Raw genomic sequence first — 19,960 nt, forward strand, 5'->3', positions numbered from 1 at the left:
CTCACTGAAGGAGGGTGCCGCGCCCAGCACGCTGGTCTCCCTTGGGTCCCAAAGGCATAGACTCTGCCAGATGGAAAGCAGGGGACAGTTTTAAAAGCAACCTGAAGTTGTGCTTTCCTCCCACGTGTCCCCTCTTCCTGGGCTTCTTCCTAGACTCACAACCAGGCCAGCATGATGATCCTGTCCCAGGCTGTGTCCCCAAACCAGTGCTGTCCACACTGCCTGACGGCCAGGTATGGTCTGGGCCCCTCTGAGGGTGGCTGAATCTGTGCTACACCACATTCTTAACCTAGTGCTGGGCTCACCAAGATTCCTCTCTGCCTGTGCTCACGGTTCAGCTTTCCTGGGAGCTTGCTCTCTGTTTCAGCCTAAATGTTTCTTCTGTGGGTTTATCCCAACCAGACCTCGGGTCTGGGCCTAGTTAATCAGCCCATTGCTTTGCAGCATGTTCAGGCCCAGCTTCTGGCCCTTGGCTCTTTTGGTTTCACTTCCCCCTCTTCTCCCAAGGTCCCTGGTGAGACAGGACTCTTCCTTAATCCTCCTCACCTTGTCAGACTCCCTACCCACTGGCATGATGAAATTTCGAAGGGAATAATAATAAATCCATTGTGCCCCTGGGTTTTCATTTATACTTATTCTAAAAACATGATGCTAAGCTCTTACAAGCTTAAAGCGGACATTTTAGCAGATATGTTACCGGGGTAACTGGAAACACGCCGTTTATTACTGCAGAGGCATTTGAACAATTTGCCCGTCACCCCCTTGGCCTGGTGTGAGAATTGCGAGTTTTCCTCTGCCAAGTTTCCCCAGGTTTGAAATTATTGCTGCGTTTGAATCAGCGCAGAGTTCCAGGCTGGGTCCTAACACGGGATGTCCTGGCTCGCCCTCCTTGCCTTCTCCAGCATGGAGTCAGCTTCCTGTTACTTACTGGCAGGGTGACTTTACAGCCAGAGGCCTACACGTTACTTAGTATTGTATGTATTGATTTGCGAAGTTTGTGGCTTCATCATTGAACAGGCTTCGGATGGGTTTTTTTTGTTGTTGTTGTTGTTTTTTTGTTTTTTTTTTTTTTTTGGTTTAGAAAAGCAGGATGTGTTGTTGAAGCCGATGCTCCTCCTTCTAGGAAATGATGTCGGGCACAGACCATGTTGTGTGGGGTCGATCTGGCATCCTTTGCCCTGCACTGGCTGTACTTCCTCCACTGGCCCGCTTCTTTAGCTGGAGGAGATTGCGCAGTGGAATTGGCACCAGAAACAGCCAATGCTAGTGACGTGCGGCGGTGTCTCAGGCTTGAGCTGGGAAAGCCGTGGGTCACACTGCATCCCTTCTCTGTTGCCGCCTCTCCGCCATCCTCAGTTCACTTCTTCATCTCCTGAGCCATCGTCTTCAGGCCGGTGCCACAGTTTAGCTCTCTGGCGGTTTAGATTAGGAGCTGTGTTCGTTCAGCTGTCTAGAAAACTCCTACAGGCGGTGCCCTACTCCTGATGACCTCAGAGTGCCTCCCTCTGTGCTCGGGGACTTCGTGGACACTCGGGAAATTCTCGGTGGTCGATGGATGAATGTGGGGGGTGTTCTTCATCTTCTTCCTCTTGTGGAGTTTTGAGGGTCGCCGATGCTGAAGGCCTTTGTGTGCAGCTGAGTGCCCTGCTCATCCATCCAAACACAGGGGTAGCTGCACTCTCTTAGCTGTCCCCAGGCCCCAGACACTCTGCTGAGTCCATCTAGAAGCAGCCAAGTCAAGACCCCTTTCTGTCTGAGACAGAAGTGGAAGGCAGGCTTCCCGACAGGCCACTGGGCACACAGCGATTCCTTCAACCAGTCTGTGACCCGGCGTTGGCATGGGCCGTCCTGTTGTCAGTCTGTCTTAGAGCTGAGATCACTGAGTCAGGTAGGCTGAGAAGACTGTGCGAACGAGTTCGTGCCCAGCATGAACCAGCAGTGAAAAGCTGTGGTTGTAACGTCAGTACTTTCTCCGTGGTCTTTAAAAGTCTCTAAGGACAGGCTCTAGAAACTACAGGGAAACCCTGTCTCGAAAAAACAAAAAAAAAAAGTCTCTAAGAAGATGGCGTCTTTGGCCATTGGGTGTTGGATGAATCACTGCTCACGTTGGCCTTTTTTTTGTTTTTCTGTTAGCACATCTGCTCAGCAGCTGTGGTCTAACAGGGCTAGTGAAAGTACTGTAGAAAGTGTAAGTGCAGACCACGCCAACCTTAGAAGACCTGCGTTGTGCTAAGAGCTGCACACACACAGGCAGCGCGCCACAAGGTGTCAGAGTGCTCTAATTCCGGAGCCAGGCTCCTTCCGCCCAGATCCCATTTCCATCCTTTACACTTATTCCTCAACGCGTGTTCTCTCAGCTGAAGAACGGACATGTTGTTTACACATGTAATTCATGTGTCAGACACGTGGCACCCTTAGCAAGTACCCACTATCTGTTCAGTAATGCTAGGAGCTCGTGTTGCCCAGCCTTACATTGTTGCTTCTGATCTCATCCCAGAAGATTCAGGAAGGGTGGAGAGAGAATGTTGTCGCTAGGCAAGTGGAAGGAAAGGTGGCATTTCAAGCCAGCTAGCACAACAGAAGGAAGTGCAATCACGCCAGGTGTAGGGCACCTGTTACAGGAAGGTGAAGCAAACTGAGCTGGATTAACTGTATGCTTGCAATGGGGAGAACCAGAGTTGAATAGATGTGTGGGTCCCTGGGAACCAGATGGTGGATTTTGATTCACTTCAGCAGGGACCTCCTGTGTGGTGGAAGAAGGTGGGACAGGAAGCTGCAGTTTAAAAGGATTTAACTGGAAGGGTGCTCAGCTGAGGCTAGGTACCAGGGCAAGAGGACTTAGCGGATATGATGGCTGGAGTCTGGCTTTGGCCATGAGCTTAAGCAGGAGAGAGTGATTTTGAGAACAATGTCAAAGAACAAAGCAAGAGGCTGACATCAACAGCAAGATGATGGATTAGATCGAGAAATAGCAAGAAGGGAAAAAGTCCCAGCTACCCTTGGTTTTCTGTCCCAAAGCCTGGGCAACATAGTGATCGACCCCCAGAAAGTGGAGGGTAAAAACAAAACCAAACCGAGGGGGATTTTCTGTTTGTGTCGTAGATTCGCAAAGTAAGAATTAAGAGTTAACTTATAACTCAGTCATTTGGTGAAATTTCCTGTCTACTTCAGGAATCTCTTGCGATCTCACACGTAGTGAGATATAAGACAGTACAATGAGCAGCAAACTCAGCCTACAGTTGCTGTATTTCCTGTAAATCCGGGACCACCTAGAAACCTCGTCCCATAGATATGTGGAAATAAAGAACCAAGAATCCAAATAAGAAACATCTGAACGCACCCACCCCCGCCCCCTCCCACAGACAGCAGGGCCACATTGGTAACAAGAGAGGGAGATTTCCAAGGGAATAGTGGAGAGGAGAGCGTGGGTCTCAGGGCTCTGCCACACTGGTTAGACCATGAGTGAGGAACAGGGGCACTGGGGACCAAAGAAAGACAGAGGCAGGAAGGAGGCTGCATTTGCTGCCCTGAAGAGAATGGGGTGCTCTCTGTGGGGAAACTCTAGACCTGGTTATGGCAGGAAGGAGAGAGAGCAGGGCCACCTCAGCAGTGGTAAGGTGGGGGTGGTTGTTCTTATGGGCAAACTTGGATAATTGAATAGAACCCACACTTTCCTGTCTCTGACTTAAAGCATAGGTGATTATCAACCCTGCTTCAGATGAAAAGGGCGAGCACCCCTGAAACCGGAAATGACTGCTGCCCACTTTGCCTTGCTGGACCACTCCGAGGCTCTTGTTCCCTGTCTAATAAAACTGCTGCCCGTCGCACCTGGTGAACTGGCCCCACGTTCTTATCAAAGCAGAGCTGGGGCTTCCTCTACATCCCAGATTCACTCTGAGTACCCTGTCTTTAAGGGTTTTTAACTTTCACTGGTGTGTGGCAGGTGCTTTTCTGTTGTAGTTAGCAGTTGTCAGGCCTTAAACAGCTATCCAGATGCTGACACCAGGAACAAGGGGAAGATGGCCCAGAGGTAAGAGACCAAATCAGTTGCCTGTAAGAAACCATGAAGTGGTAAGAAAGCGTGAAGTAGGGGAGGAGCGCTGGAAGCCTAATCCACTGCCCAGCTTCTCTTGTCATCTGGTTGGTTCTCCCAGGAGTCGCCTGTTCACCAGACATCCAGACAACATACCCAGCCCTCAGGGCAGCACCTCTGTCAAGAGCTGACACTTCTGACAGCCCATGCATTCATCAGACTTTAAGCCATGACAGCTCCAAACCCAGGTTGCTGTGGCAGCCTGGAGCTGGGGACCTGTCCAAGTGTTCCTGGTGAGGTGGAGGTTCCTTGGGCAAGTAGCCAAGGGCAGAGAAGCAGGGGTTAGCCACAGGGTGGCAGTGGATGTGACTTCTTCTGTCTTGCCTCCTTCCAAGTCTCTTCAGTTCTCTAACTTGACCCAAGTTAGACACTTACTGTTCCCGGAGCCTTTGGGACTGTATGGACTGTGACATTAGTGAATGGCCTTGGATAAACCCTTCTCAGATGCGGGTTTCACACTGTGCATCCTGCACAGCCATCTGCAGAGACACCAGGCAGAAGCAACTGCCTAACAGCGCCCCCCCATCTCAGAGCCACACTCTGGGCCAGGAAGCCAAGCCAGGAGGAAGCGGAAGTAATGAGACGAGCAGGAAGTGAGCATGGATTAGTTCTTTTCATTAGTAGCTTGTCATTGCTGGAATCGAACCTTTTGTCTTCCTTGGAAAAGAAAATGTTATCTTTAAAGAAATTTCTGGGGAAAACAAAAGCAAAACAAAGTGCACACCTTTAATCCCACCACATGGAAGCAAAGGCAGGCAAGTCTCTGAGTTCAAGACCAGTCTGGGCTACATTGTGATTTCTGGGACAGCCAGAGATAAACAGAGAAGCCCTGTCTCAGAAAACAAACAAAAAATCTGTTGGGGCTGGAGAGATGGTTCAACATTTAAGTGAACCAAAGACCTGAGTTCAGTTTCCAGCCTCCATGTCAAGTGGCTTTACAACTTGCTTTGTCTCAAACTCCAAGCGATTCCACTCCCTCCTCTGGCTTCAGAGGGCACCAGCACATAAGTGGTACAGATGTACACAAATAGAATAAGTCTTCTTACGTTTCTGTTGAAGGTAGCTGCTAAGAATTTGGAAAAAGACATCCTTTCCCCCTCCCCTTCTAACTACCTGTTGGTTGGTGTGGAAAGTATTGTATGGCTTACAGAAAAAGAATGCAAAATAAATGCATGTAAGTCCCTGTGATCCTTCAAAGTTCATACCTACAGATGCATTAGGGTCCTGTCAAAGGTCCATTAGATAATACAGACTTGGTTCTTTTATGCAAAAGTTTGCTTATTGTTATCTTTACTGTTCCTATAAAATGAGAAAATAATAAAGCAGACTAGTGTCGCTGGGTGATATATTTACTTTTTAAAACTGCAAATCATAAACATCCTCCTCCAGAAAATCCAAATGGAAGCCTGATGTGGTGGCCCACATCTCTAAGCCCAGCACTTGAGTAGTAGCAGCGAGGAAGACCAGGAGCTAAAGTCTCTCTCACGGAAGGGAGACCAAAAGAACTCCACCCAAACTGTGATTGTTTGCTTCCAGGACTCCACACTCAGCCAGTCCAAGGAACACAGAGGGCTTTTTTCCTGCTGATAGGGGACAGGAGTTTATCCCACACCAGAGTAAAATGGTTCTGTCATACTTTAGACATGGTCAGACTTCAAAGCAATTTGGCTTCAGAGATGGTCTAAGTTAGGATGACTTTAATGTGGCTTCATTTATTGTAAATAAGAGAATTTGAACTGGTATTTGGTCCAGGGCAGTCTGCTCTTGACACTGGAGAAGACTGTCACCCTAGCTCCAGTGGCTTGGAGTCCACGCTGCGTGGACAGAATGCCCAAGGACAGAAAGCTATATGAAGAATGCTTTGAAAGAAACTTTAAAACAAAACGACTGCCCAGAGAATCTCAGATCGTGCAGGCAATTACCAGCACTTAGGAGAAGATGGAAGCAAATAGACTTTAAACATAATGTTCAGGAGCAGAACTGCTTGCCTGCTCCAGCGCTAACGTGAGATACCACGGAGGGAAATCGCAGGATTCTTTTTTCAATTTTGATATCACACTAGTGTAAAAGAGATGGAGAAGTAAACTGCATTGCTGGAAAATGCCAGGGTATATTTGCTAAAGTTGTTATCATGTACTGTATTTAAAACAAAAATGTAATTGCTATAATTTATCACGTCTGGCTATGAAAACCTCCATAACTTAAAGATTTTAATCATTTGCTACGTTTGCACAGTGACTTTTCATAGATGATGCTGTGAAAATTCTCATTTTTATCAGCCTTTGTGTACTTTCTAGTGGCTCCTAACATAATTAGTATGCCTTAAGCATATCACTGTTTGCATAACTAATGCACAATCCTTATGTTCTTCCTGTGGTCTGTTCAAGAAATGTCCAGAGCTGCTTTACAGTTACTGGTCCTCCCGTAAAAACACAGGCTGCTGGCTCCATTTTCCCTGTCCACACATTTTAGCAACATGATGAGCAGGGCGGGCCCCCACCTTTCCTTTAGATGTGGAGAAAAGAGGATTCTCCACAGCTCAAAGAGACATTTTAAAGATGCAATCTACTGCCTTTGACATGTTTGCCACTTGACCCTAAGAAGTCAGATTCATAGGACCGTCATCACGGTGAGCCCTATCTTATAAGTCCTTCGGTTGAACCATCTCTGACTGGCAGGAGGAAGGTGATATGCGGTGCAGCATAAAACACTTCGCAGGGCTGAAGATGGCTGCTACGGAGAGAGGAGAGAGAAATCAGCCACAGACGGGATCGCTGCTCTGTGATCATTGCTCTCGGGGAGGGGGCGTGGAGGAAACTGAGGAAATACAGCCCATTTCAGTGTATACGCGTGCTACATCCATTCACCTCTGCCCTGGGAGAAGCTGGAACTTTTGTAGCTTTGTGGCACCTCATAAGGGGCAGCTTATAGTTTTAGATAAAGAGGACACAGGAGAACAGCATGATCTAATCCTGTATGTTTTATTAAAATATAGTATTGTTTTGGAGGCATATACACGTCCATATGGTCTTAGTGTTCTATTGCTGTGAGAGACACCATGACCATGACAACTATAAAGAAAATATTTAATTGGGGCTTGCTTATGGTTTCAGAGATTTAGTCCATTGTCATGGGGAGGAGCGTGGTGGCATGCAGGTAGACATGGTGGCTAGAAAAGTAGCTGAGAGTTCTATATTCAGACCTCAGGCGGCAGCAATAGAGAGGGCCATTGGGCTGGCCTTGGGCTTCTGAAACCCCAAAGCCCACCCCCAAGTGACATACTTCCATCAATAAGGCCACACCCCAATCCTTCTAAGTAGTGCCGCTCCCTGTTGAGTAAGCATTCAAATATATGAGCCTATGGGGACCTTTCTTATTCTCTCTCTCTCTCTCTCTCTCTCTCTCTCTCTCTCTCTCGCTTCCTCTCTCTCTCTCTCTCTCTCTCTCTCTCTCTCTCTCTCTCTCTCTCTCTCTCTCTCTCTCTCTCTCTCTCACACACACACACACACACACACACATTTCCTAAATCACAAGTCAGGAACCACACTCCAGATCGAGCCCATACCATTCAATGTGATTGTGAATTCATGTTCAAGAAGCCAGCTCCTCTTTTTGCTGAGATATTGAGGGTTTTGAAGCCCAGTCCTTTGAATGGAGAATGAAAGTGGTTTGGTTTAAGTCACAGAGGCCAGGCCTGGGGCATACATCCTCTCAGCCGCCTTCCTGCCCTCCTCCCTCAACCTGTCCCCTGAAGATAACTCCCCTCGTCCTTCCTCACCTGGCACAGGCTCTCCACCTCAGAAATAACCAGGTCTTTGTTCCGCAGGTGCCAAGTTTCCCATTAAGTGGACAGCCCCTGAAGCAGCCCTGTATGGAAGGTTCACAATCAAGTCTGACGTGTGGTCTTTTGGAATCTTACTCACAGAGCTGGTCACCAAAGGAAGAGTGCCCTACCCAGGTAAGAGCCCCAACCTGAGAAGTGGGTGTCTGAGAAGTGGACTCCCCCTTGACTGAGTTTTATAGAAATCTTGGCTAGTTACCTATCTAAGCCCTGGGCTCAGCCTTCTGCCAAGGTGTTTAGCCAGGGAAATGCAGAACCAAGCACCACCATGACCTGTACACCGAGCTCAATGTGCCAAGCAGAGGTATAAATGTTCCAGTTCCCACAGGTCGTAGAATTTGTCCTGTCTCAGTAGGTGCATGTGTCATGCCTCCCGGAGCAGAAATGTCACTAGCTGAGCCTGTGCCCAAATGGAGTTTGTAGACATGTCTGGAAAGAGAAAGGTTCCTGGTGCTTTTGATCACACTGTAGAACAAGCCTGGCAGGAAGGTGCCGGAACCTGTTCTCTTCTGAGGCTCCAACTCCAGATGGCCCCAGAGTAGAGGCGCATGCAAGGCATTTAGAGTGTTCGCCTGTTGCTGAATCCACTGCATGGAAGGGAGTGGATTATAAAGGGCCTGGAGCCTCTTGGAGCCTGCAGTTGTTCCGTAGCGTCGTATGCTTCCTCTCTGAAGGAGCTATGGGTTAAGGTTATCCGTGCTCAAATTCATTAACTTAGCCCGACGGAGACATAAAGGACTCTGGTGCCATTTCACCTCCACGCTTTACTGGTTACAGTACAGGGACGATCTGCTGTTTGAAATGTTAAGGACATATTTTTTAGTTACTGCTGAGCAAAGAAAGAGCATAGCTGGCTCACTCCCTTCATTCCCTGCCTTTAAAAGAAAAAAAAAAAGAAGCTTAAAAAAAAAAAAGCCCGCAGTGATGGAAACGATAGTAGAGATTAATGAGGAATGTAGGTCTCTTGCAAATCCCGAGCTTGTAATCATATCTTTGCAGAGGAGCCAGCAAGAGCCGATTAATTTGTAATCCCTTTGTTCATTTTGTCTGATTGTTTCTGGTCATCGTCAGAGAGCAGAGCAGTGTTCATGAAGAGCCTCTCTTGCCTCAGCTAGTACAGCCTCCAGACCTCTGAGAGAGCAAGGTTGGCACTGAGGCAAAATTAACAGAGTGCTGGCCTCTGAAGCCCCAGCGGCCAGCGTTTGGAGGTGCGGGTGTAAGTCTGTGTTAGCAATGCCGCTGCAGCCGCTGCCACCAGCATGCACAAGTGGGCAGAGTCTGTGGGGCTAGTCAACCAGCAGAGAAGAAAGGGCTGCCCAGGAGGGGGCGGGGCACAGCATGGGTGCTTTTGAATTGCTTCTCAAGGAGGGAGAAGATATGCCATTCCAGATTTTAAAGATGAGAAGGCACTTTTATTTTAAAAAAAAATGTATTATTGTCTACATTTTGAGCTAATTTCTTCCTGATTTCCCCAGGTTTGTAGACACCCGGTGTGTTAAAAGCAATCACGGGAAAAGGTTAATGTTCTGTATTTCTGTGCGTCCTTCCCTCCCGTAATTCTAAGCTGCTTTTTGTTTCCTGGGTCACACGCTGAAGCCAAGACAAAGAGGTGGAGGCGGGGGCCTCAGAAGAGAAGGCAGGTGTCTTCGGAGACAAGGTTTTGTCAGGCTGGGTTTTAGCCCAAAGAAAATACAAGTTAGATTGGATCCATTCACTCGTCATCATTCAGTGTGACCTGTGCTAGTGTTTGTTCCTTTGGGAAATGGTACAGAGTAAGGCATTCGGCTCTCGGGTGGCACAGAGCAGTGCCTGTCCCGGAACAGGGCATGCAGGGAGAATGGTGAGCCAGGAATAAATGGAGACCTGCATGCATGGAGCTTATTGTCAGGTAGAGTAGGCGTCAGATCCAGGACCCAGTCAGCCTTATTCGTGCTGTCTTTATGGAGGGTAGATTCCTAAGTATACCAACTGTGTGTGCCCCCAACCTTCGCTCTCATTGTATGGCTGAAACAGGGTCGGAAGTAGGCCCGACACTAAGAGTACCATGAAAAGAGCAAAGGTGTTTGAAGTGAGAACTGAGTCCAGCATAGTATGTGGATTTCTGCTTGGATTTCTGCTGGTCAGCAAATGCTTATGTAACTGCACCTGTCTGCAGGGGCCACGGGGGAGGCAGAAGGCAAGTACACCAGACGGCAAAGGGCAGGAGGGTTTGCTCACAGTGAGGAAGCCAAGTCACTCCACACCCCCACCCCCGGAAAGGCAGTAAAGATTACTCCAAGTTTAAGGAGCTGTAGGGAGGGTCCGAGAAGAGGGTACCCCATGTGATGATGCTCCTGGAAAGGGGCGGAGCCAGCTGTGAGGGGCCTCTGTGCTGCCCTGGAGAGACTCTGGAGCCTGGCAGGTTGACTTGAGAGCCCAGGGAGCTGTGTCAGGGAGCCGGTGACATGAGCTGCCGACACCACAGAGAGCCGTTCCCAGACCTGCTTGGATAGCCACAGACACTGCTTTATCTTATTTTTTTTTAACTCAGCTATAATCACATTTAATTGGACTTCTGAATGTGACAGAAAACTCTTCTTGAGGGAGAAGCTCTGCAGAGGGATTGCAATTACAGGACCATTATCCTAACAAAGGGGAGCCGGGCCAGGGCACAGACAGTGTCATTAAGCATTATGCAGATGTCACCATGGTTGTTGGTGTGTCCCAGTCAGTCAGCACATACTGCAGGGTCACCTCGCTTCAACTTTCCTGCTCCGGATCTCTTATTCCCTGCCAGCAGGCGTCCAGGACAGAGTCCCAAACCCTGTTTATCAGACGCTTCCATTCTGTTCTGTGTGTGAGATGGTAATTTCTCAGGTGCCTAGAATGTAATTTCAGATAATTCTCCTCTCGAGAATGGTGGGTGGTGGTAAACTTTCCTGAGTTCTTTCATACCTGAGAATGGTCCTTTGTGGCCATGTCACACAGGAAAGGTGCCCTGGCTTGGAAGTGACAGCGAAGTGAGAGAGGGAATTGATTTATAAGTGAGCTTTGCAAAAGCTGCTCAGATATTTCTGCCCGGCGTGAAAGCTAGTCCAGAAGTGTGCCTTGGAGAACTCAGAGTATAACGTGAGAGGCGTGGCCCAATGATGGGCAGGTTGGCAGCGAGCAGACCACATGCATAGGTAGGGAGCACTCACTGGAGACAAAGGAAGGCGGAATACAGAAGCCGAGCGAGGGCCTTGAAACCAGAAGAGGCATATTGAAATGTCCTGAGAGCGAAGGGAGGTGGCCAGATGAGAGGGGCTGCTTCCAAGTTGTGTGACAGTGAGGGACAGCGTTGCAGAGCACAGCTGCTGGCTGCCATCCCTGCTGCAGCCTGACCAGTTGCACCCTCATCGTTGGAATCCAACCTCGCTTTCTGCAGGCAGGGTTGATTCTTTGCATCAAGATTAGAGCTCTTTTATTCCAACCATTGTTGGACATTGAGAAACGGGAATGCTGGTGTCAAAGCTGCTTCCTGGGCTTGATGCATAGAGCCACGGCTCTGCGTCTTAGCCTGCCGTTTCACCTCCACAACCTTCCTCAAATCCTTTCCCCTTCTGCCTTCGCTGCCACTGCCCATATCAAGCTGTCCCAATGGAACTTCCTGCCCTTGGTCTCCCCCTCCTTCCCTTCTTCCACCACCATTCTGTCATTGTCAACAGCAGAAATGGTATCCTGGAAAACAGATGAGTTATCTCACTCTGGCCCTGGCTAAAGATGCCCAGACTTCCCTTTGGCCTCCAGATAACTCCAGGAGGCCGTGTCTTGAGCAGCGCCCTATTGGCGTTTCCTTCACTCCGTCTACAAATATTACCAAATGCCTGTTCTGTGTGGAGTGCTGCTCCAGACCCAAGGGTTATAGCGGTGAGACAGTGTGAAAACCCCCGCCCGCAGGAAGTTTTCCTGAAGAAGATACACAAAAAAGACCTATAAAATATGTTCACACTTGCTAGCAGTGTTGAGCGGGAGAGAAAAGGGGGGTCGCTAGGAAATGGTGGCAATGGAAGAGTCACTAGGAGGTACCCTCTGCGTGTAACTCTGGTGGGAGCTGAACTTGGGCCAGGGGGTATCTAGGGGGACTGTGCACACATGCAGGGGGCCAGGGAGCAGGAGGTGTTGACTCCTGGCAGATAGGGTCCTGCAGGGTTGTAAGCAAGTATGCTTTCACTCTTTCAGTTGCTGTTGTTCATTTTGAGATTATAAAATAATTAACATTTCCTTTGTGTCTCCCAACCCCAAGCCCTCTCATTGACCCCCCACCACTCCTGCAAATCTTTATCATCTTTTTCATCGTTATTGCGTGTGTGTGTGTGTGTGTGTGTATACACATTCCTAAATGTAACCTGTTGGGTACATACGATGTTACTTGTACTGTGTTTTCAGGGGTGCTCATTCTGCACTAGACAACAGTTAGTGTGTTCTCCCCTGGGGAGGGCCATCTCTCTGGCTCCCAACTTTATAGTCTGTTACCTGCAGTTCTTTGTGTAGAGTTTAGACCTGTGGGCTTTTCCCTGTGCAGTGTGGCATGCCTATTAGTATCCTCTTTGTTCATGTTTGGGCAGTCATGTTGGTGAGACTTTACAGGTATAGCTTCTGGTGTCACTAGGAGACAGTGTCACTGAGCTCCCTGACCACTGGCTGTTACTATCTCCCCGCCCCCTCTTTCAGAGTGCCCCCCGAGCCTGAGGTGGAGGGGTGCTTTGTAGGTGTAAGCTTCTCCTCTTAGTGAATGCCATGTGAAGTGAGTGGGGCGGGGAGAGTAGCACAATCTGTCCCCCTCCCATCACATTCTAGCCTGGACACACCAAGTAGTCTTTGTTTGTGTTTGACAGGTCTCACTGTGCTGGGCTAGAACTGGCTATGTAGACGAAGCTGACCTCAAACTCACAGAGGTCTACTGCCTGCCACTGCCCCCTCCCCAGTGTTGGGTTTAAAGGTGTGCATCAGCACGTCCCAGGTGTTTCTTTTGAAGCACATCTATCAATTCCCAATAGCTCTGCCTTCCTTGAGGGCAACAGGACATCTTTCATGATCTACAATTCCCGACAGTGTCTGCCCACAGTAGACTCCGTGTAAGCAAATAAAGGGATGGATGGATATGACAAGGGAGAATTTTCAAAAAGGAAGAGCTCACGGGGTTTTTTTTTAAACACTTTCAAGGTTGGCCCACGGCCCGCAAAGCCTTTCTTACCCTACTCAGTTGTCTTGCTCACAGCTGACAGGGGATGAATCCTCCCAGCTACAAGGTAGCACCTGTCCCCAGAGTTCTAGGGTGTTGACCCTGTTCTCAAATACCATATCCAGTAACCTGATAGGCAGAATGTCCTGCCTGTGCTTTGCCATGGCCCTTAACGGAACACCTGCCTATGTTCTGGCAGGACCTGGCAGAGCAGGAATGTTCTCGTAAGCAAACCTATCTATCCATGTGTTTGAAGAGTCCTCAGATCCTTCAGAGAGTGCCAGCTGCTTGACTTTCTTGAGCATATGTAGTCACTTGATAATGCCTGAGAGAGGTGAGGGAGGCAGGCCAGCCATTCAAGTGCTAGCGCCTTCTGGAAAGAACAGAGCCCCCTGCTCCCTCCCCCCTGTGATTCCTCACTGCACAGACATAGTCTCATGTTCAAGCTGCCTAAAGGGACGGGTTCTCTGTGAAGCAGGAAAGTTTGAACTTTCCAAGTAGAAGGGGGGTTGAGAAACAACTCAAAGAGGCCAACCTGGGCCAATCTGCCTCCCCTGCCTGCCTGTGGTCCTCTGTGGTCCCCAGGGCCAAAGGCCTCCAGTTCAGAGAGGGAGAGCCACCTGAATGCTGTCACCTCCCCTGCAAGGTTTGTCTTGCAGTGTGGTTAATGAGAGGAAGAAAGAGCATAGGAGAATACATGTGAGCTAGGACACTGGGAAGGGACGTTCGGCTCCTGGTGCATTTCGAACCCAGCATGCTGCTTCCATCCAGTCTCACTGCGCAGGCTCTCCTTCCACGTAGGCACCTTCACCCTCCTTGTTCACCTCTCTATTCAGAGGAGAGAGAAGTTTCTTATGACACTGTCTTTTCAAAAGGCAGCTATGGTTGCCAAGGCCTCGTAACCCCAATGCTCAGGAGACTGGGGCAGGAGGATTGCTGTTAGTTTGAAGTCAGTCTGGGCACCATGGCAAGACCTTGTCTCCAAAAAAAAAATAAATAAACAAAAAAGAAAAGAAGAAAAGCCCAAAGAGCATAATATTGCATCATCTACTTCCAACAGCCTTTGCGTGTAGCGCGCACCGCCATCACTTCCGATTTTATTAAACAGTGTGTTTAATAAGAACAGCTGCCCCCAGGTGATTGGCGAGGTGGTCCACAGTAAACAAAGCCAGTAATTATCGTGTCCTCTCAAGGTTGGTCGTTTATTTCTGTCTGTACTCTTTGGCCAGCATCCCTCCGCCCCGGATTTGTATGAAGCCTGTCTCAGAGCCTTCTGGTTGTTCCTGTAAGATGAGAAAGCACTCGATAATCTAGTAGCACAAGTGTGCGCGATGGCGCGGAGCACGCTCGTGCTGAGCAAGCGCCATTAACTCCGACGTCCTCTCAGCACCATGTGGCCGCTCTCGACAGCGAGTGGGCTGATGAGGTTTTTAGAGAGCTTACGCAGAGAAGCGAAGGGCCTCAGACAGAAGGCTGCATTCATACCTAATATCGTACCATTCCTTTTCACGACAAAGCTCAGTTTGCAAACAAAATCTGATTATCAGGCAACCTGAGTATCATTTCCACAGTTAGAACATTTCTTCACACAGCGCAAGAGTTCAGATCCCCACAGCCATGGTGAGGTCCGGGTGCCAATGTGAATAGACAACAAACCCACTGAGTGCAGATAGGGCCCCTCGGAGGGCCCTCGGGAAGCCGCACAGACGGAAAGCAGGGAAACATTAATGCTTCTAAGATTTTTGTCCCAAGCAGCTGAAGTAAGGTGAGGGCTAAGGTGTTTGGTTGACCAAAGGAGACATTGAGGCATGAGGAAATCAGGTCCCCTGCCGAGGGATGCCGAAAGCCGAGAAGTGACGTCAGTGGTGTTCGCTGCTCTGCCAGTGAAAGCCATTTTCATTCCTTCCCTCCAGAACTAGAAGGGGAAGTGGGGACGGTCTCCTGCGTTCAGTACAGCTCGAGGGACACTGATGCTTGCAAGAGAAGGAGAGGCAAAGAGCACAAGGATAAGGGAAAAACGATGTCTGTGCATGCGAGAATCCATGTTGGTGCCTGCACAGTCAGCATCTGAAAGGGAGAGTTTGAGAAAGAAGCCAGCAGAATGACTCAGGAAGAATAACATAACCATGATGTCAGGAAGCAAATGAGTCCAGGTGGCCAGAGGGTCCCAGATGCAGGGTTAGGGGCAGGAGGACAGGAGGTACTAGAGCCATGGCCATGTTTGTACAGACAAAGATTTGAGGGGAGACCTCGGAACAGCAAGTGTGTGTGACCTGTGAGGTCAGGGCCACCTCGCTGGATCCTGTGAGAGTAACCCTCCAAAATGGCCCCTCTTTGGGAAAGAGCAGGGGCTTGCTGTTCTCCAGAGCGGTGGGAGCACAGAAGAAGCTTGAGACCAGACTGGGAAATGGGTATTTTTCAAAATATAACCATGATGCATTTAACTGAGGTTCTGTCTGTGGAAGGAAAACTAGCTGAACCCTTGCTGAGCGGGAACATCCTGACTGCACTGAAGGTTTGTTGAGGAGCTACCAGGCCTGCAGGACAGCCCACGTGTGTCCTGGCCTCTTTCTGGTCGGGTGAGAGCTAGTCCCAGTCCCTGTCTTACTTGTCGCTCTCAGCCAATTGTAGAGTCTGATAGCCTGCTTTTTAGCCAAGCTGCTGTTGACACGTTTCCATTCCCTTAGTACACAGCACTGTTCATATATTCCCCAGACTCTGCATGGTCTGGAGAGAGAACACATGGAGAGGAGGAGGAGGGGTGGGAGGTGGGGTTGCTGCAGGAGAGGAGGTAGCAAGCTAGGAAGTTGCATCAAAGCTGACCAGGTGGCCCTTCTGGTCTGGCCCCGTCATCGTCCCGCATAGACTGAGGTGTGGCTCCATCCCATGACTACAGCTATCCAGGAAGGAGACCACCCCAGCAAATGAGGCATGCCGATTCAGGTTGTCACAACCGCTATGTCCAAGTCTTGGGCAGAGCACTGGAAAAATAGGATTGACCCAAATGACCAGTTAAACTTTCCATTGGCAGAGACTGAATTAAAGTTTAAAAGAAAAGAAATATTTCCATTGGAGGAGGTTGGTTTTTAATGAAATAAAACAATACTGACATAAGATCCACAGAGTCGTGGGAAAGTGGTTGATTGAATTCTGTGGTGCTTTTCTGGGCACTTGGTACCAGGTTAAAGCCCTGAGATGAATCTGGGACATCGTAGCTTCTCCGCTAGAAGCCTGTCACAGCTCTGAGCTACAGGCCTCTTCAGATCTTTCCTCTAGTTCCAGGGGTTCCCAGCAGGAGTCAGAACAAGGGAGACTCATGCAGACTCAGACTGTGTGGTTCCAGAAACACTATAAACTAAGAATTTTATCTACTATATTGTGCAGTAAAGAGTTGCTTCAAAGAATGCAAGTCCCGGTGTATGACACCCTCTTTTTCTGAAGTCACTTGCGCCCCCCCCCCCCCCGCTTCTTAGCCAACCCCTGGGAGCAGATGATACACATTTGAATCAGACATTTTTTTTTTTTTTTGAAAAGTGAGTGCAGCACAGGCGTATGTTACATAACACTGAAGGAGACTCTGGGCTGGAACACAGGCAGAAGTGAGTACCACCGTGGCATGGCGTCAGGGAGGGCATGTGGCTAGTTCAGATCTGCGATGCTGCCAAACGAATTCCAGTGACTTTCTGATTTCCGAGCTTATTGGAGTTTGGAGATGTGGCTGAGTAGATGCTGGCCCCTGGCCCCGTCTATCTGGAGGACCTTGGGGAAGGGCTGCAGTCGCTGTACCTCCCTTTGCCTCCAGATCCCTGCCTAGTTCCTAGCTCTTCAGTACTGGGAGGAGGATTTGGGCTCCTTAGCATCAGGCAACACCCAGCTGAAGATGGTAGTCCCATATTGAGCTCTGACCTCTCCCCAGGCAAGGGACAGCCTGACCTGAGTGAGGTTATTGGTTACATTGAAGGTCTGCTTCAACACGGCCACAAGAATGTGTGGGTGTTATCATCTCTGGAAATTACAAAGTCGGAGAATAAACTTCCTGTTAAGAGCTCTAACAAACAAGTGACCAAAAGTGGTGTCAGCAAGGAGACCTAGGCTGGGCCCAGCTTCCAAAGAGTACAACTAAGAATCACCTGCCAACCCAGTAATGCATGTTCCCCACAAAGAGAACAGGACACAGAACTTCGGCCAAGCGACAGGGTTCTGAGCAGGTGGTCCCCTCTGTCCCCAGAATGAAAGATGGCTGCAGTGCGTATATGTGTTTTCCCTATAGCTTACAGTGGTTGTTCCTGTAAACAGGCAGAAAAAGAAAAGAATTAGGCAAGGGGGAGAGAGAGTACCTGAGAGTAGTTGGGAAGGGGTCACACTCAGGGTGGTAGTTCCTGTGCTGTCACGTGACCGGCTGCGCTCAGCCTCCCGCAGTGTGCAGTGTGAGAACATCAGCTAGGGGCAGCTCCTGCAGAGGGGCAGAAAGGTCTCAGATGATAAATGGCCCTGCCCTAGGTCATCCATAAACAAAGGCTCCAGACGACACCCTGCCCACCTGTCAAAAGTTCCCAAGCCTCAGAGCACTAGGAGGGTCACCAGGCCAGATGATGCCCAGGCCTGCAGGCATGTGGGCAAGTCTCAGACACCGTGCACAGGCGTGGTGAAGACCACAAAGGTCCCAAATAGATCGTGTATGTCCTGCAAATAGAAGCCTGCTTGCTCGTGTTCCATGGGGTATTTGTGTGCGTGTTTTATTCACAGAGAGGCTTCTTTTTTCACTGTGTGTGTGTGTGTGTGTGTGTGTGTGTGTGTGTGTGTGTGTGTATGTGTGGATATCGATGCATGTTAAGTTCAGGTATCTGCCAAGGCCAGAGCTTTCTGATCCTCTGGAGCTTACAGGCTGCTGTGAGCCGCCCAGTGTGCATGCTGGGAACGGAGCTCAGGATCTCTGCCAGAGCAGGACACACTCTGAACTGCTAAGCCATCACCCCCACTCCTGCATTTTTATCTGTTCAACTGAGGTATAATTTGCACGTAACAAATTTTCCTTTTACAGTATACTTCCATGCATTCAGACTAAGAGCCACGTCAGTACACACATGCTACATGAGCATCACAGACTGCAGCCCATGGGCCAAGCCCGGCTCCCAACCTGGCTTTCTTTTAAACCCTTCCAGAGGCATAAAGAAAACAAAGCTTGCATTAGCCCACACAGACAAAAGTATTTGCTGTCGGCCCTTCACAGGAAGAGCATGGGCATCTGACACGCCCCTTCTCCCACCTTGTAGCTCCCCCACCTTTCACCCGTGCCCCTACCCCACAGCCACCACTGGTCTGCTTTCCACCACACAGTCTCTTTCCTTTCAAGGGCCTTCCATAAATGAAGCCATCCATTTTGTTTCTGGCTTTTCTCCCTTGCAGGGCTTTCAGATTCCTGTCTGGGCTTCTGCATCTATGAGTTCTTCATCCCTTTGTTCCGTTCTCTGCATGGTGTGACAGCCGGTTAAAAGCATGGTTCTCCTGCCGAGAGGGTGGATGGCATCCTTCTTCTTTACCACGGGCAGGCTGGTGGTCAGGGCCTGGCGCCCAGGAATGCCCGCTTCTCACCGCCTCTTGTCTTTGCAGGTATGAACAACCGGGAGGTGCTGGAGCAGGTGGAGAGGGGCTACAGGATGCCCTGCCCACAGGACTGCCCCATCTCCCTGCACGAGCTCATGATCCATTGCTGGAAGAAGGATCCGGAAGAGCGCCCCACTTTTGAGTACTTGCAGGGCTTCCTGGAGGACTACTTTACGGCCACAGAGCCCCAGTACCAGCCAGGGGAAAACCTGTGAGAACCCGCTCTTCGGAGACCTCTCGCCAGAGGCCTCCCCACCCCTCCCCATTAGCTTCCAATTCCGTAGCCAGCTGCCCCCAGCGAGCAGCGAGAACCGTCCAGGATCAGATTGCATGTGACTGAAGCTGACGACCTTCCACGGCCCTCATTAATGACACTTTTGTCCCCAATCCGAACCTCCTCTGTGAAGCATCCGAGACAGAACCGTGTTATTTCTCAGACTTTGGAAATGCATTGTATCGATGTTATGTCAAAGGCCAACCTCTGTTCCGTGTAAATAGTCGCTCCCGTGCCAACAACCCTAGTGCTTTCCTTTTTTAAAAAAAATGCAAATCCTATGTGATTTTAACTCTGTCTTCACCTGATTCAACTAAAAAAAAGAAGTATTATTTTCCAAAAGTGGCCTCTTTGTCTAAAACAATAAAATTTTTTTTCATGTTTTAACAAAAACCGATCAGGACAGGTGTTTTTTTCTTTTTTATACATGAGTATATATATATATATATAAACATGTTCCTGTACATACACCATGTGGGTGCTACCATGGAGACTGTGGCCTGCAAAGGCCACGTCATCACAGGACCCAGAGGGAGGATTGCTGCAGAAACCTGCATCTCAGCACGGGTGTCATTCTCAAAGCCAGTGGCCTCATTTTTTTGACTTCTAGAAAGCATGAATTTTTTTCTCCCTTCCTTTGGATTGCACTTTTCGGTTCTTAATCATACCTGTAGATTATTGTTCGTGTGACTCTTCTCAGGTCCCTGAGCTGAGTTTACACATTTTGGGACCGGTTTTTGCTCCGGCGTACTGTGACCTGTTCTTGAGACTTGAAAGTGAGCACATTTAAGCAAGCAGACAGTCCTGCCAGGAGAGCACGAGATGGAGACCACACAGACTTCCTGTATAAATATGAATGCTGAAGTGTTTCAAATGTTCTTCTTTTATTTAATAAATCTTGTAACCACATTTAAATGGTCTAAAACCCATATAGCATTGTAGTCA

The 19,960-nt window shown here is 49.1% G+C and overlaps 1 protein-coding gene across 2 annotated transcripts in view; it reads left to right on the forward strand.

Moving 5' to 3' along the window:
- Positions 1-19,412, forward strand: part of Fyn (FYN proto-oncogene, Src family tyrosine kinase) — a 52,933-nt gene extending 33,521 nt beyond the window's left edge. For both annotated transcript variants that reach the window (XM_038340131.1, XM_038340132.1), the window contains exons 10-11: positions 7,920-8,051; positions 18,748-19,412. In XM_038340131.1, coding sequence (XP_038196059.1) covers positions 7,920-8,051; positions 18,748-18,956 — 341 coding nt within the window. In that variant the 3' untranslated portion in view covers positions 18,957-19,412. The remainder of the gene's footprint in view (positions 1-7,919; positions 8,052-18,747) is intronic.
- The last annotated feature ends 548 nt before the right edge of the window (positions 19,413-19,960 follow it).

The sequence above is a fragment of the Arvicola amphibius genome, chromosome 8 (genome assembly GCF_903992535.2).
Source record: "Arvicola amphibius chromosome 8, mArvAmp1.2, whole genome shotgun sequence".
NCBI classification, from domain to species: Eukaryota; Metazoa; Chordata; class Mammalia; order Rodentia; family Cricetidae; genus Arvicola; species Arvicola amphibius.